This window comes from Helianthus annuus, chromosome 5, assembly GCF_002127325.2.
Source record: "Helianthus annuus cultivar XRQ/B chromosome 5, HanXRQr2.0-SUNRISE, whole genome shotgun sequence".
NCBI lineage: Eukaryota > Viridiplantae > Streptophyta > Magnoliopsida > Asterales > Asteraceae > Helianthus > Helianthus annuus.
This window is the reverse complement of record NC_035437.2, coordinates 164,103,877-164,121,555: the sequence shown is the minus strand read 5'-3', so window position 1 is coordinate 164,121,555 and position 17,679 is coordinate 164,103,877. Positions and strand designations below refer to the sequence as shown.

The 17,679-nt window shown below is 36.4% G+C and overlaps 1 protein-coding gene across 2 annotated transcripts; it reads left to right on the top strand.

Moving 5' to 3' along the window:
• Window positions 1-3,872: 3,872 nt before the first annotated feature.
• Window positions 3,873-12,683, top strand: LOC110941734. 2 transcript variants are annotated; one of them, XM_035990358.1, is made up of 15 exons: window positions 3,873-6,671; window positions 6,771-6,899; window positions 6,974-7,156; window positions 7,668-7,720; window positions 7,803-8,037; window positions 8,161-8,224; window positions 8,295-8,413; window positions 8,493-8,607; window positions 8,933-9,129; window positions 9,213-9,428; window positions 10,354-10,629; window positions 10,706-10,853; window positions 11,645-11,778; window positions 11,860-11,946; window positions 12,018-12,683. In XM_035990358.1, exons 1-15 carry the CDS (start codon window positions 4,110-4,112, stop codon window positions 12,102-12,104), a joined length of 4,605 nt encoding a protein of 1,534 aa, XP_035846251.1. In that variant the 5' UTR covers window positions 3,873-4,109; the 3' UTR covers window positions 12,105-12,683. The 2 variants fall into 2 exon arrangements, with proteins under 2 accessions (XP_035846251.1, XP_022039088.1); XM_022183396.2 differs by having other exon boundaries at window positions 8,295-8,414; window positions 8,497-8,607.
• The last annotated feature ends 4,996 nt before the right edge of the window (window positions 12,684-17,679 follow it).

Below are 17,679 nucleotides of genomic sequence, written 5' to 3'. Positions count from 1 at the left end.
TCTAATGATCTTGTGGCCCAATATCCATTTTCACACAAAGAGAAAGTGCTAGTCACAAAGAATTTCTAATTCGACAACTTGCGTATGACACAACGAGTGATTTGTGGGACTAATATTTAAGGATGTCGGCCAGAAGTTGTCGTGAGTGTCTTGAAAATTTTTGTGAAGGTATTATTATTATTGTTATTATTTATAGTTTATTAACACTGTCATACTAGGTGTTAACTTCTTTACGGGAGGCGATATTTGAGGATGCTGACCACTACCGACGTTCCACTTTTATACGAGGCCCATCAGCGGATACACGGGTTTCCCGGGATGTTGGGTAGTCCTGATTGCACGCACTGGGAGTGGGCGACATGTCCAACCGCTTGGAAAGGGCAGCACCATCGTGGTGACCACGAAGGTCCTACCCTAATATTACAAGTGGTCACGTCTCAAGATTTATGGATTTGGCATGCGTACTTTGGCATGCCCAATGCGGACAATGACATCGTTGTTTACAATCTTCGGGTCTTTTCGACGATGTCATAGATGGTGTTGCACCAAACACTTCATTCTACGCAAACGACGTGGAGTATAAGTATGGGTACTATCTTGTCGACGATATTTATCCAGAGTGGGCGACGTTGCTGAAAACTCTTTCGTGTCCAGGTGACGAGAAAATATTGTATTACAAGAAGAAACAAGAGTCGGCAAGAAAAAATGTTAAGCGGGCTTTCGATGTATTAAAAAAGAGAAGGTTTATCATTGCCCAGCCATCGAGGATACTTGAAAAGAGTAAAATGAGAAACGTCATGTATACATGCATCATCTTGCATAACATGATATTGGAGGACTCGGGCAAAGCGTATTGTGAAAAAAGTTATGATTAAGGTAACAAACCGACGAACCCACTACTCACACACACTCAAGAAGAATTTATCCGAATGAGGATACGTGACAGGGACACACACCTTAATTTTCGAGCTGATTTGACCGAGCACCTATGGTTTGATCGTGAACAAGGAGGAGACGACAAGTGATGATGTGTATTTTTAGTTTAATCTAGTTTAACTTTTTAAGCATTGTATTTTTTTTATTTAAATTATGAGTTTTATATTTTTTCTTTTTATTTAAATTTAAATTAATATATCAAAATTAAATAATGTTTAAATTTAAGTAAAAATAATCAGGTAATGATAATAAGTGTTTTAAACCATTACATGCAAATTAAAGAGAGGACTTTAAACCCACTATTTGACATGACGTTGATATAACATGATCAAACCCCTAAAATCTTTATATAAACCTTCTAACCTTGGAAGCAATTTTATAATCACACCATCTAAATCGGCACCCAACTTAAATTAACAATTCATTCCTTTTAAAGGAAGAAACGTAGTAGTATTTTATTTTGTCAAGGGATTGAAAACTTGATATATTCAAGACAATTACGTACAAATGATCAAAAGATAAACAATTAATTAATCCATTCAAGACAATTACGTATTATCAGAAATCATCTCAATTCATCTTACTTCATTAAGATTGTGACGTATTACGATTCATAAGGATGATCACCATCATTAGACTGTGGGTATGGTGGCCTTGGGTTGGGGTATTTGTTGACACGTGGAATGGGAAAAAAATGGAAAAAAAACTCACGCCCATGGGGTATGGTGGGGCTTGAGTTGGGAGCTTGGGTTAGGGGCATGAGTTGACACATAGCCATTGAGAGCCTGCCATGTCACCTTGCTAGCCCGCCCCACGCCTGGCTTCAAACCCACGAAAAAGGGGCCACGCCCAAACCCATGCCCACCCGGGGTGGTGGCTTGGGCGTTTTCAGCCCACCCACGCCCAAACCCCCGCCCCATACCCCGCAGTGTTAGATCTATACCACCATTATAAAATAAACCAATTTTTTAATCTATTTAATCCATTCTCTACTATAACAAAAGGCAGATTGGGGGAATAGTGCCACACAGCTGTGTGACACTCCCCTATTGGACCAACGGCTTTACTATTTTATATTCGTTTTAAAATTACGATTTCGTCCTTAATTTAAAATAAAATTATATTTTCGCCCTCACTTCAGAATAAAATTACGTTTTTGTCCCTCGCTCAAAACTACGAATTTGCCCTCGGTTTAAAAATTTTATATTCGCTTTAAAATTACGATTTCGTCCTTAAGTTAAAATAAAATTCTATTTTCGCCCCCACTTCAAAAGAAATTACGTTTTTGTCCCTCGCCCAAAATTACGATTTTGCCCTCGGTTCAAAACTATTATTTTCCCCATATTACAACTACAATTTTGGCCCTGGTTAAAAATAAATTTTTGCTTTTGCCCAAACTAAAAATGACGACTTTGCATTTTCGCCCTTTTCAAAAATTATGATTTCGCATTAAGTTTAAAATTATGTTTTTGACTGCTTCAAAATAAAACTATGCTTTCGCCCCCCAATTCAAATTACGATTTTGCCATCATTTCAAAATTTTGATTTTGCCCGAGTTTAAATTAAAAATATAGTTTTGTCCCCAGCTTAAAATTACGATTTTATCCTTAGTGCATAGTTATATTACGATTTTGTCTCCGATTCAAATTTATAGCATTACCATCACTTTAACTTTTGGCAAATTACGATTTTACCCAAGTCAACAAATACAACTTTGCCCTCACTTCAAATTACAGTATTGCTATCGTTTTAGTTTTTTTTAGCAAAAGTATAAAAGTGTTTTTTAATTGGTTTACTGGATTAAATTTTTTTCCATGTCAAGGAGCTGCCTAACATTCGCTCATTAATCCTGACAAACTATAGTTTTGCCCTGAGCTCAGAACTACGGTCTTCTCATCGTTTTATTTTTTTTTTCCTAACAAAACTATAATAGTGTTTTTTTAATTGGTTGAGAATTATTCGGCTATCGCCCCGCAACGCGGGCGGGGCATCAACTAGTTAGTTACATTGCTTGTTTTTTTTGTTACTCTATAAAAAAATAATCTAAATAATAATCTTATAATTCTACAATTATATTAGTTTTATATTAAAAAACTAAAATTAATATTATATTATATATAATATAAAAGAAGAGAAGATAAATAATGTTATATTACGCACATTTCACAAGTTCATCAATTTTTTGTCCTTTATTCTACTTCGTCATTTAGTGTAAACTTTTCTATTTACAACATGTAGTATAATTATTTTATTTTTTTCTTTTACTTTAACCAAATTACTTTTTAACCCCTAAGTAGTTTTTACCGAACACATTAATACCGTTTTAGACATATTCTTTTTAATTTTTCTTCTTTTTATAACGAGTATGACAAAGGTTTTTTTTAGTTTAATATTTTTTAACGAACACGCCGATACTCTTTGAACATATTTTTTTACCTTTTATTCTTTGCTATAACGAGCGCGCCGAAACCGACCAAGTTTCTATTATTTTCTTTTTTCCTTTACCTTATTTTTACCTTTTTTATTTACTATATCATTTTACCTTTTGTTATTATTTTAATGTTCATAGCCGAGTTACGACACAAATTACATAAGCCATTAATATATATCATTTTAATTAACTTTACAAATTTATTTATCGATTGTCATGGTGTGCTATACATTCTGAATTCCAACCGCGTCCCTACACAATACGCGAGTAACTACGACCCTAGTTACAACTAATAATACATACAAATAATAATAATAAGAATAATAATAATAATAATAATAATAATAATAATAATAATAAAACTTAAAAAAAAAAACCAAAATTGACAATAATTGACAAGAAAATGCTACCCAACCAACCCAATAAACGTGAGGTAAACTTCGGGATACGCGAATCAACAAAAAGGGGTCAATGTCAAAATCCACATTTGAAAACCACCAAACACAACACAGATTATAAATTAAAATTATAATTATAATAAAAACCCCTCTTTTCCTACACAACCACCGATCGCTGCGGTAACGCCACCAACCACCACCACCTCGTGATTCCAACTCACATCAGTAAGTCTCATCTTTCATCCTTCACATATACATACATACAACAATTTATGTATCTACGCATATGCAATCACGCTTTATAGGTTTTGCTTTCAACTTATCAACTGTAATTTGTTACACCTATGGGCCGTAAGAAGCGTAACGTCGCTACTCGCTCCAAGGCCGCGACGCCGTTGTTATCCGCCGCTAACAACGGCGGCGATGAGGTTGATGTTAGTGTAACCACTACGGAACATCTTATGAGCAACGATTCGTCGATTGTACTAGATGTAGAACAAGTTAACCTAGAAAATAACCTAGAGAATAACGTAGAGAATGAAGTTTCGTTAGCGATTGAGTCAGCGATTGGATCGGAAGGTTACGCTAGTGTGAAAGTTGAGTGTGAGAAGGCGTTGAATGCGTTGCGAAGAGGAAACCACACGAAAGCGCTTAGGTTAATGAAGGAGATGTGTGTGAGGCATGAGAGTAATACGGCTTACTTGTCGTTGATTTGTAGAGTGCAAGGTACGGTGTGTGTTAAGGTTGCGTCGATTATTGATGATCCGAATGCGAAACAGCGGCATTTGAGGAATGCAGTTGAGTCGGCTAAGAAGGCGGTGACATTCTCGCCGAATTCGGTTGAGTTTGCTCATTTTTACGCGAATTTGCTTTGTGAGACGGCGGTTGATGGGAAGGATTATGAGGATTCGGTGAGGGAGTGTGAGCGTGCGTTGATGATTAAGAATCCGATTGATCCTGGGAGGGAAAGTTTGCAAGATGAGAGCCAGCAGAAAATCGCTGCGCCGGATGCGAGGATTGAGCATGTGCAGAATGAGCTTCGGGCTTTGCTTCAGAGGGCGAGTCTTGGTACTATTTCGAGCTGGATGCGGAATTTAGGAAACGGGGAGGATAAGTTCAGGATTATTCCTATCCGGAGGGTTCCCGATGACCCAATGGATGTAAGAGCGGTTCAAGCCCGAAGGCCGAACGACATCAAGAAAGCAAGTAAGACAGATGAGGAAAGAAAGAAAGAGATCGAAGTAAAAGTGGCTGCAGCAAGGTTATTGCAGCAGAAGCTAGAGTCTTCCCAGTCCCAAACTGAAGGAGATAAGATTCCGGAATCTTCTCCCGGGCCGAGCCAGCGAACAGGTGACCGAAGAAAAAGTGGCAAAATGAAAAAGAGCGCATCTACATCCGAAAGAAAAGACAGTGTTCTCCATTATTGGAAGTCCATGAGTACAGATTTAAAGAAAGACCTGTATAAGATAACGATATCAGATGTTAAATCCCATTTTAAATCACAAAAAGATGGATTCGCATATGAAGTCATTACCGAAGCGTTGGATTTTGCTGTGGGTAATAACGGTTGGAGGTTCTGGATGTGCTGTAGATGCGGTGAGAAATTTGCGGATCCCGATTCGCACAAGCAGCATGTATTACAGGAGCACATGGATAGCTTATCGCCAAAGTTGCAGGCAGTGTTGCCTCCAAATGTCGATAGCGAGTGGACCGAAATGCTTCTGACGTTTCCGTGGAGAGCATTGGATGCCAACACTGCGGTTAGAATGATTGAACTGCAATCAAATTCTCCGGTTTCTAACTCTGAGTTAGCTAATGGCCGTTATAGTAACGGTTATGGCTATTATGAGGATGCATGGGACTTGTCATTTGGAGACAAGAAGTATGCTAAGATTGCTGACTGTGTCTCAATGGAATGTGATCAGAGTGAAGGTTGCAAGGCGTATTTCAACCCTGACAGCTGGCCGTTATCGAATGACATTGAGCGAACAGAGCTACTTGAAAAGATAAAAACTTTATTCCAGTTACTTATTAAACATAAATGTCTTGCAGCTAGTCATCTTACAAAAGTTATACAGTTTGCAGTCGAGGAGTTGCATCCTCAGCTTCTAAACTGCAGTGTGGAACAGTCACCTATCTGTATATGTTTTCTTGGAGCAACAGAGCTTACGAAAGTGCTTATGTTCTTGCAAGAATTATCTCGTTCATGTGGGGTCGGTAGGTATTCAGAGAAAAGTAATGCTATAGAAGAGTTAACCAACGTCACGAAAGTCAACGAAATATCTGAAAAAATAGCATTTGATAAAGATGGGTCTAGTCTCTTGTTGGATGCAAACACTTTCCAAGATAACGATGATGATTCTCTGTTGTCGTGGATATTTTCGGGCCCCACAAGTCAAGAACAGTTGACCTTCTGGTCTAAAACTAGAGATGAGAAGATGCATAAAGGGATGGAGCTTTTAGAGATGATCGGTAAAGAATTTTCGCATTTGCAGAGCTTATGCGATAGAAAGTTGGAGCATGTAAGTTACGAGGAAGCTTTGCAGCTAGTTGAAGATCTTTGCGTAGAAGAAGGTAAGAAAAGAGAGAACACTACGGAATTTGTTCGGCAAAGTTACGAGTCTGTTTTGAGGAAACGGAGAGACGAAATTACAAAACATGATGACGATGTTACATGTGTTAATAGGTTTGAGGTGGAAGCCTTGACCAATGTTCTAAAAGAAGTAGACTCTTTCAATGTTAATCAATACAGGTTTGAAGATACATACGGTGTTGTGAATGTGAATTCTCATGCATGTGACTTAGAATCCGGTGAAGAAGACTGGAGGGTGAATGACTATCTCCAACAGTTAGATACTTGCATAGAAATTGGAATCCAGAAACAGAAAGAACAGTTATCTGTTGAGGTTTGTTTGAATTTTGATCAATAAATATATGTTTTTATACATAAATCTTACATGTGGTCTCTACTCTCTCCGCTTTATCTCACTTATTAAGAAATGCAGCTTAGCAAAATTGATGCACGGATCATGCGGAATCTCTCTGATATGCAGCAGTTGGAAGCCAAGTTAGGTCCATTATGTGCTCTTGATTTCGGGCTCGTAGTTGTACCTCTTGTAAAGTCATATTTGCGGGTTCGTATTCAACTTTCTATACATGTGTTGAATGTGCAAATACATTTGTTTACGTTTTTTCCTCTTTTCTTTAGGCGCACCTAGAGACTTTAGCAGAGAAAGATGCCACAGAGAAATCAGATGCTGCTAGAGAAGCTTTTTTGGCTGAACTTGCTCTTGATTCTAAAAAAGCGTCTGGTGATGTAACAAGGCATGTTAATGATAAACTAAAGGACAAAAGAAAGAACAAGGAATACAGAAAAACAAAGGATTTCAAGGTTTGGAATATATTCTAAATAACTTGTTATCTTTTCAGAGTAAAATGCCATTTTCGTCCCTGGGGTTTGGCCAGTTTTGTGACTTTAGTCCAAAGGTTTGTTTTTTCGTATCTGGGTCCAAAAGGTTTGAAATCTTGTTAATTTCATCCGGCTCTTTAACTCCATCCATTTTTCTATGTTAAGTCAGGGGTATTTTCGTCTTTTTTGAAAACTTAAAGGGCAATTCGGTCTTTGTTACTTCATGTACGTTATGCTAAATGCTTGTACATAAATTGAAAAAGACCAAATTGCCCTTTAGATGGAAATACCCCTAACTTAACAGAGAAAAATGGACTGAGTTAACGAGCCGGATGAAAATGGCAAGATTTCAAACCTTTTTGATCCAGATGCGATTAAAACAAACCTTTGAACGAAAGTCGCAAAACTGGCCAAACCTGAGGGACGAAAATGGCATTTTACTCTTTATCTTTTATTAGATTGAGTATGCATTGTTACATGCTTACATATGCAGGCTGCAAGCAGTGGTGAATTACATGTTTTACCCAATGAGAATTTAGAAATGACGTATGTGGCTTCTTTAGTATGCTTTTATGTTCATTGTAAGAATTTACTTTATTATCATCGTGCTGATGTCCGTTTTTCACAGTTCCTCAGCTACAAATGTGATAGATGAACAGCCAAATGAAAGTGTGGCTGAAGTTGGTGTTTTCCATCAGCAGGAAGATGAAGCAAGGCGCAGAAAGATTGAGCTTGAAGCTGAGGAAAGGAAGCTTGAAGAAACATTAAAATATCAAAGAAGAATTGAGGATGAAGCTAAACAAAGACATCTTGCAGAACAACATAAAAATAGCTCTAGAACGACACCAATACCAATGACCATGGTGAGCTTCTTTGTGATGATGCTAGCTTTGTTACCCATCTTAGTGTTTTCCAAATGATTACTTTTTTGGGCCGATGAAAATATTATGTGGCGTATGGGGTGGCTTACCATTTTTATCTTTCAGGAGCCCGTGAAGCAAAGCAATGGACTTTTGAGCCCTCCGGAAGATGGACTCTCAGAGAGGACTGGTATTGATTGTGCTTATAGTTCATAACACATATTAAGATGAAACTACAAATCATTATGTCTCTTTGTTAGGAAGAAGAAGTAGGCGCCAAAAAAATACAACCAAGGTAATTGATGGAAGACAGCAACCCGTGTCAGCTGGAAAGGAAACTACTGAATTTGGGCAAAATACATACAGCGACCATATACAAAGTAATATATATATATATATGTATGTGTGTGTGTGTGTGACATTAATATCTCAGCTGATGGACTTTACTTTGCTTGACTGCAGATTCTTCTACTTCAGGAGATAGTGAATCACGGGTATTGATGTTGCAAGCAGAAGATGATGACGAGAAAAGGTTCCAAGCTGACCTATCAAAAGCTGTCCGCCAAAGCCTTGGTATGTATTTCTTTTGGAGTTTTGGTACCTCTTAACAGACATGGTAGTAGTTTTATGTTATTTGGGCCATTTTGTTTAATTTTAGTTTATATATTAAATTGGAGTTAGCTTGAAGTATCTGTATGAGTACTAAAGATATGAATATCCAAAAGAATTCGAGTTTATGCATAATGCTGGTGTTTAAGAAAATATTGTAATTACTTTGGTGAAGCCCATAGTTTAGTCAACTTGACAAATTCTTCTTGGACTTCGGGCATCATGTTCTTTTTTATAGCTTTCGGAAAATGATCTTTCTTCTTATTAGTATTTTGATTAAACATTGCAGATGCTTTTCATTCGCACAAGCAATATTCTTCAATATCTGGATCGACGATGCATGACGACATGCTTACAGAAGGGGAAGACTCTTGTATTACATCGATCGAAGTCGAATTAGACAATGTAAAGGGAAGTGATGTTTATGGCACAGGCTTGAAGAATGAAGTCGGCGAATACAACTGTTTTTTAAATGTTATTATACAGGTAATTCTTTATAAAACCCATGTTTTACCAAATGTTTTATCCGTCTCAAAGATAAAATTCATAAGTATTTTCTTCTACTGCAGTCTTTATGGCATTTGAGACGGTTTCGGGAGGAATTTTTAGGCACGTCTACTCGTGGCCATCTTCATGTTGGTGATCCATGTGTTACATGTGCTTTATATGATATTTTTATTGCTTTAAACTCTGCTTCCACGGATACAAGAGTTCAAGCTGTTGCCCCTACGTCTCTTCGGATTGCTCTTAGCAATTTATATCCAGACAGTAATTTCTTTCAGGAGGTATGTCTATTCACCCCGCTCATATCTTATATTTGTATAGTTTAGGGTTTCTTTGTGGTTATGCACAAACAAAGTTAAACATTATATGCTTTTGTTAAACCCTTGTGTAATTATGTGTTAGGTTTTTAGTTGTTACTAAGTACTAGAGGTCGAAAGTTGGTGGGTTGGGTAAGATGTGGTTAAGAAGTAATATCGGTACAGGTTGAACGGGTCAGGTTGGGTTGACGCTTGACCCCAAACAATTTATAAAGAATTAAAGATCATGTTACTAAGATAATAACCTTTGAAGTCTTTGGGTGACTTTGAGCTGTCTCGACTCTCGATTTCATTATAGCTAATTTTATTTGATTTTTTTCGTTTGACCCGTTATAGATAAAACACGACCCAAATCAATTTGTTCAGAGCTATGCAGTTAGTATCGCCTATATCGGTGATATATCGGTTATCGGTCCCCTGGTGAGATATCAAGTGCAAAATATCAATGAGAATATCGGTACCAATATTATCGGCGACCGATATTGGACCGATACATCACCGATTTTCCTGATATCAGAGTACCTTTCTTCTTAGTTCTACCATTCGTCTTTCTTCTTATTACTGCTAGTAGTGTTTTAAGTCTTATTTGTTAGTTGTTAGTGTTTTAAGTCTTCAGTCAGTACCTACTTTCTACAATTGTTAGTGTTTTGCATGTTGCAAAAGGTTAATTTGTTAACAGTAGGAGAGTATACTGAACTGTTAGTGTTAAATTGCCATATATATAAATTCAGCATGATACTAAAATTTCCGATATCCCAACGTGATAACCGATATCTCAAATTCCGGTCCTTGACCGATATCCGATTTTTTACCGCATTAACTGCTTAGGTTCAGAGTTTATTGGAGTCGGAATTACCATCTCTACTAAACACGTGCTATGATTTGGCAGGCACAAATGAATGATGCCTCCGAAGTATTGGGAGTGATATTTGATTGCTTACATCAATCATTTACCTCTGGAACTAGCGTTTCTGATGCCGAACGTATGGAAAACGGTACAATGGGCTCTTGGGAGTGTATAAACAAAGCTTGTACAGCACATTCTCTTTTTGGAATGGACATTTTTGAACGGATGAATTGTTATAATTGCGAGTTGGAAACTAGGAGTCTCAAATACACGTCTTTCTTTCATCAAATCAATGCCAATGCCCTTCGAACCATGAAGGCATGTTTCTTTTTTTCTATTCTTGTGCTTAATATTCCTTGCTGAACTTTAAATATTTACTATTTTACCGCTTCAGGTCATGTGTCCGGATGGTTCTTTTGATGAGTTGTTGAATCTCGTTGAGATGAATCACCAATTAGCTTGTGATCCTGAAGATGGTGGTTGTGGGAAGCTTAATTACATTCATCACATTCTTTCTAATCCACCTCATGTTTTCACAACAGGTGTTGTTAGAAACTAGTGGTCGCAACATGGGTCGGTTGGGTAACGGGTCAAAACGGGAAATTTTTAGAGGTTCCTGGCTAGGTAGGGGTGCAAACGAGCCGAGCTTGATTAACTTATGAGAGCTTGAGCTCAACTCGTTGGTAGTTTCTCAAGCTCCAACTCGGCTCGGGCTCGGCTCATTTATAATATATTAATTAATATGTTAAATAAAAATAATAGACTCGTTTAGGCTCGCGAGCTCGATAAGTGAACCTCGGGCTAGGGCTTGTTTGCTAAACAAGCTTATTTTTAGGTTCGCGCTCGGCTCGTAAACACGTTTAAATAAGCTCAGCTCAGCTTGTTTACTAATTCAGGCTCGACGAGCCTGACGAGTTTCACATGCCAGGCTCGAGCTCGGGCTCGATAAATAAACGAGCTTTATTTTTGGCTCGTGCTCGATAAGACTTGGCTCGTTTCGAGCTTTTTCACGAGCCGATCTCGAGTAGCTCGCAAGCCGCTCGGTTTGTTTGCACCCCTATTCCTGGCCAACCCACAAAACGCTTTTGTAGCATGTTTTTCTAAATTTCATGAATATATGATGTGTTGATGATTACAAAAACTACATTACTACAACGGCAATCAAAGCTTCTCTATTAAAGAAATTTACGATGTTATATGCATTTGAATACATGTTCGATGACTTTCGAACAGTTTAATTCGTTTGACTTTACCCAATCGACCCGTTTATGGGTAATTAAGTCAAAAGTGGCATCTCTATAAACTGTTAACGTTCACTCGTTCTGTTTTGTAGTCCTTGGTTGGCAAAACACATGTGAAAGTGTTGAAGACATAAAAGCGACATTGGCAGCACTATCTACTGAAATAGATTTAAGTGTACTTTATCGTGGACTTGATCCAAATAACACACGCCGTCTGGTTTCAGTGGTACGCATTTTGTAATTTTTTTAACCATTTTGTTATATGGCTTTTGTGTTTACGTTATTTTGTTCTTGCTGTCAATTTAAGGTATGCTATTACGGACAACATTATCATTGCTTTGCATACAACCATGTTCATCAGCGATGGATGATGTATGATGACAAAACAGTGAAGGTAACACATTCATTTGCAATCAAATACGATGTATGATGATGTTTTTTTTTTAATAATATTTAATTATATAGGTGGTTGGAAGATGGGAAGATGTAGTTTCAATGTGTGAAAAGGGGCATTTGCAACCTCAGGTTCTTTTTTATGAAGCTGTAAATTAGCGGTTTTGTTGTGGTTTGGCTCAGAAGTTATGTTGTTCCGGGAACTTGTATTATAAAGAAATTTTGTAGAAGAGTTGACCTTCTGAGAAGTTTTTACGCATATGATTAAGACGGTTGATGGTGCAGTCAGCAAAAGTCAAAGTATCAACGTCTTCACCACTCGTATTATTATCTGCTTCAGTATTATTGTAAAGTCGTTCTTCAGACTCGTTATTTTGGGTTATATTTGCCCAAGAAAGCATTTTTGGTCGAGTAAATCAGAAACCGGAAAAATGGGGTTTTACTATTGAGAAAGGTTTGTATAGATCAGTGACCCGGTTGCTAATGGGTCATGGGCGGATCTTGGTTCTACTACTTCAGCCTTCGGTTGTGTACTTGGGTCTGACCATTGTGATATTTTACTTGAACCAATGGAATTGGTGGACAACAATGAGGTAAAAAGAGCCCTCGTGCTCAATTTTGTACTGCAAAAGTCGACTTAAATATTCAAACGTGTTATATTGGTAACTGATATCGTATAGATGTTTCAGGGTGCTCTAGACATAATTACTTGCTTTGGTTTCAGATTTCCTTTTGTTAGTTTATGGTGTGTTTCTGTGTGTTTTTCAAGGCCTGCCGTTGCTTTAAGCCTTTAATTGGTGATTATGAGTCTGGGACATTAACTAGTAAACCGAGGCTGGCTTAAGATTGGTTAGTGCCAACATAAGTTAGTCCACATTGACAACTAAACCGGACAGGTACTGGTTAAGTTTTTTATGTATAGATTAAAGATTGTGTCTTACTTGATTATTGGTTACTGAGGGGGTTAGAAATAAATCTTTGCTTAGCAAATAAGAGTCCTTCATGTAAACGGCTTGAATGGGCAACAAACGCTCCTACTCTATATAAACACTTGTTTATCAAGAAGGCGGTGTAGAAAAGATCTTCAAGCCTGCTCTAATCCAAAACCTTTGTTACTGGGTGTGTATTTAGCACCGTTAACAGGTAGATGTCTAAATGAAGGTTTGTTTAGCATTGTCACTAGTGCTGCAAACTCAATCGATATGAAGCATTTATGCTGATATTACCTAAGAAGAGATGTGTAAAGAGCATAAACAAATTTCCCCCCCCCCCCCCCCCCCCCCAATGTTCTTCATCATGAGGGATCCAGATGTATTGGACATATCATATATGTTCATTGGGATGAATATTCACATGGAAATATGAGAATTCTGTACATGTTTTGATTAATGAATAATAATTGTAATAATAATGCAAATTTTGTTTGGTATACCATTTACATCCAGGAGGTGTAAGTAATAGAAAGATTGGTTGGTATTTTGTTGAAGATTATATATAGTGGGGAATGATATTTGATATGACGTTAGAGATCACTAGAAAAAGTGTTGATACGACATTACTTTTCGACATGAGGATTATTGGTTCTTGACTTGGTAGCAATAAAAGTTATTTTTGGATTCATTAGATGACACATAGCAAGAAAAGTTGAGATGTTGATTCTGTATTAAGTAAGAGATATCTAGATGTGAACGAAACGAACATTTAGTGAACCGTTTAGCGAGAAGTTCGTTTATATTCGTTCGTTTAATAAATGAACGAACACGAACAAGAAATTTTGTTTGTTTAAGTTATATGAACAAACATGAACTGAGGTTGCGTTTATTTGTGAATGTTCGGTAATGTGTTTATTTATGTTTGCTCATTTATTTTCATTTGTGTTTGTTTATTTAAAGGTTTTTATATGTTGTATTTTTGTTTTATTGTTTTTAGTTTTTAGAAATATGGAACCCTAGTTATACGTACTATAAGCCTCCCTTAACATCCCTTATTTGACTATTTCAATTTGAATTTGTGTTAAAACTTGACAAACTTCTAAATTGTGTTAATCATGTTTTTGATAATATGTGAACTGTGTACGGATAATTATGTTAAGTGCTTATTTGTTTTTTTGGGGGTTTCTTTCTTTGTGGATGAATTATACAGATTTCATTCTAAAATGAATATATGTTCGTGGGTATTCATTTGCGTTTATGAACATTTGTTTGAGTTCATTTGCTTTTGATAAGTGTTCGGGAACAGTTCATGAACACATTCATTTCCTTAATGAACGGACACAAACAAGAAACCTCGTTCGGTAAGCATTCGTGAACAATTCGTGAACATGCTCATTCATTAACGAACAAGGCCCTGTTTGGATCGTTTATAGCCTACTCAAATGGGTTGAACTGGATCAGCCACATTATGCAGTAATCCCCCTATTTGTTTCATGAATACATAACTGGATCAACCGTTGAGGTGGGATTCTACGAATAAGAAAAAAGAAGAAACGAGGGTATAATGGATATATGGTAGATGGCCATGGGGTGTTTTTTTTAGTTATAAATATAAGAAGGGTATAATAGTCATTTAAAAAAATAGTTGATCTTTTAATCTCATTTTATAATTCTTAGGTTTTATCGAAGATTTAGCCTTCTTATATACAGAGGATTAATGGATCTACACTTCTCTCCTTCCAACTAATTAAGAAAACCGTTAGGGGATGTAAGATAAGAAGACGGAGAGATGAGGAGTGAATAGGTGACTTTTTATATACTTTCTACGGTTTGAAAATGTTTTCTTATAAAATACTGCTTGTTAAGATCTTGGTAATTGCAAGATAAAAGACAAATTAAAATTAAAAGTATAAGAAAGAGTAAATTGTAAAAATTGCCATTTTAGTCTAAATAGTTTTTTTTCTCTTCTCAGTATCTAACTTTTCCATTTTCATGTCATTTTGATCACATTGTCTAACTCAGTCTAAAAATCTGGTTATAAACATGGGTATTTTTGAAATAATTGTTGTGTAGTGATAACCAGGGGTAGTTTACAACATAATTTTTAAGAGGCCAGTTAACGTACATTACGACTTAACGTACATCACGTACGACAGGTAATTACGCACGTTTATTTTAAAATCACGCACGTTATAACTCAAAAATCCAAAATCACGCATGTTGAAACACAATAATCTATTGAAAACATTAATCACGCATGTTATAAAACAAATCACGCACGTTGTCGTACGTAAAGTACGTTAAGCCGTAATGTATGATAAACCTCATAATAATTTAATGCCAAAAATACCCCTGATTATAACCTAATTTTTAGACTAAGTTAGGCAATGTGATCAAAATGGCAAGAAAAAGGAAAAGTCAGGGACCCAGGGGAGAAAAAAACTATTTGGACTAAAATGGCAATTTGGAAAAATAAACTCAGGGACTAAAATGGCAATTTACTCTATAAAAAATATCAACTAACGAATATATTAATCTATAGTGGTTCGAGTCTTATCAATTTCTTAGACTACCTGTAGTGGGGCGTGATGTGAGGCTTTTTTTGGGCCATAGCGCCCCGAACACCCCGACGGGCGGCACTATGGGGGAAGAAAATGGTGGGGGCGGTATGGTGATAGCGGCGTGATGGAGGGGATTTTCAAAACTTTGACCAATCAATAAATAGTTAGTGTTTTGTTAATTAATTAATAAAAAATGAAAATTAATAATTTGGTAATGATGGGTAGGGGCTTTATGACTATGGGCTCTAGTAATATAACGCTCCATAAAACCCCTGTGCAACGTGGCACGACACGTGTCGCATAACGCCTATAAAGAAGCTTTATTACTACGAATGACCTTAGTTTTTCACTGAGAGTTTGTTTCTTTAAGAACGTCTTTTTTAAGTAGGTATGAATAAGCGATCACATCCACAACTTATCACTAATAAAATAGTGATCACATCTCACTAATATTTGGTTTTGATCACCAATCTTGTCTCACTATTATTATGTTCTCGTTAATAATGATAATGATCGCCACTTCCTAGTCTCACAATGTTGGTAGGAGTGAGCACTTATACTGTTATACATTACAACCAAAGCATTGAAAATAGGGCTGCCCAAACTGCTTGATGATCGCTTGAAAAATGCTCGTTCGATTCCCGCTCAGTTTGTAAATGAGCCGATCGGATCGGTTCGATTCAAATTCAATCCGAGCATGAGCATAGCTCCGCTCGCTCGTCGATCGCTCGGTTTCGCTCGAATTATTTTTATTAATAATTAATATATATATATATATATATATATATATATTATAGATTTTATAGATTAAAAACCCAAAAAAATATAATAGCCCAAAAAAAATTAAAAGCCCAAATAACATTCAACCCAACTTAATATTTAATATGTAAATACTATTCAGTCGTATCATATTCATATCGCCGCTCTCTAATCTCCGACTCTCACTCTCCGGTCTCCACAGTCACACTCACACATATCGCCGCTCTCTAGTCTCCGACACATCGTCTGCAACATATCGCCGGTCCTGTGTTCATTCTGCAACAGTTCGTGTCTTCAATCTCCAGTCTTCAATCTGCAACAAGTGAGTCGCTCCAGTCTTCAATCTCCAAACAGTCGTATCACTTGTTTGTTAAACTTGTTTCAGTCTAATCTGCTTCTGTTTTTTAAACTTGTTTCGGTCTAATCTGCTTCTGTTTTTTAAACTTGTTTTAGTCGTATAACTTTAGTCTAATCGTCTGTTATGTTTCTGTTTGGTATGTTAACCAGATTGTTTCTGTATGTTAAATCGTTTCTGTTTGGATTTGATAAAAACCGATCGAAAACGATCCGCTCGATTTTTTTAGGATTTGATAAAAACCGAGCGAAATCGAACCGATTGATTCAAATTCAATCCGAGCATGAGCATCACTTTTGTGCTCGGTTTTACAAATTTGATCCGCTCGGATCGGATCAGTTGTAATTCAATCCGAGCATGACCAGACCCTCAATCAGATTGGATCGGCTCATGAACACCCCTAGTTGAAAATAATACTAAATGACAAACTAACAAAGAGTTGTAATTTGAATGACCTACTCACATAAGAATTGGTGGAAATGCGAAAGAAAAGTGAAGAGAAAGATATAATTTTCACTTTTTTTTTAATTTAGATTTTTTCTTCATTTTTCATAATCTGGGATATATGAGATATTATCAACTCATGCAATTTATCAGTTGTCACATTAATTTTTTTTTTATTATTGTATTTAATTTCTTAGTTAGTTTGATGACAAGCTACTAAATTTCCCTATAAAAAACATCTTCACGTGTTGGTTTAGTTGATTCAATAATATATCATTTGCATAGGGTGTAATAAGATCTCTTGATACAAAGAAAGGGTAAAACATATTTTGCATCACAACTAATCGTGTTTAGATAACAAATTTTTGAAAATAGGGGATATGAGTGTCAGCATCATCCTTGATTGTCTTGGGATAAAATTGCAGTTTACTCATTACTTTATAATATTTTTTTTTATTTTTTTTATTTTTATGCCACAAAAGTTAAATAAGTATATTTTTTGCTAATTTTGTTTTACGCTTTTTTTAATTTGGTTTACGTTTGGTTGCTAATTAGCACGGTGTTTGGTGGTTATATTTGGTCCCTCGAGTATTTTACCCCTACTTTCTAATATGTGTCAGTATAAGTTCAACTTTATCTACGTTTTACGTCACATGAGTCACTTGGTTTTAGAAATTCGTGTT

What these genes read in the sequence shown, in the direction of transcription:
- LOC110941734 (XM_035990358.1), top strand. Translation starts at nt 4,110, where the DNA reads ATGGGCCGTAAGAAGCGTAACGTCGCTACTCGCTCCAAGGCCGCGACG. An exon ending in CACCAATACCAATGACCATG is followed by an intron (nt 8,038 to 8,160) that starts GTGAGCTTCTTT and finishes TTTATCTTTCAG; the next exon opens with GAGCCCGTGAAGCAAAGCAA. An exon ending in AGCTGTCCGCCAAAGCCTTG is followed by an intron (nt 8,608 to 8,932) that starts GTATGTATTTCT and finishes TAAACATTGCAG; the next exon opens with ATGCTTTTCATTCGCACAAG.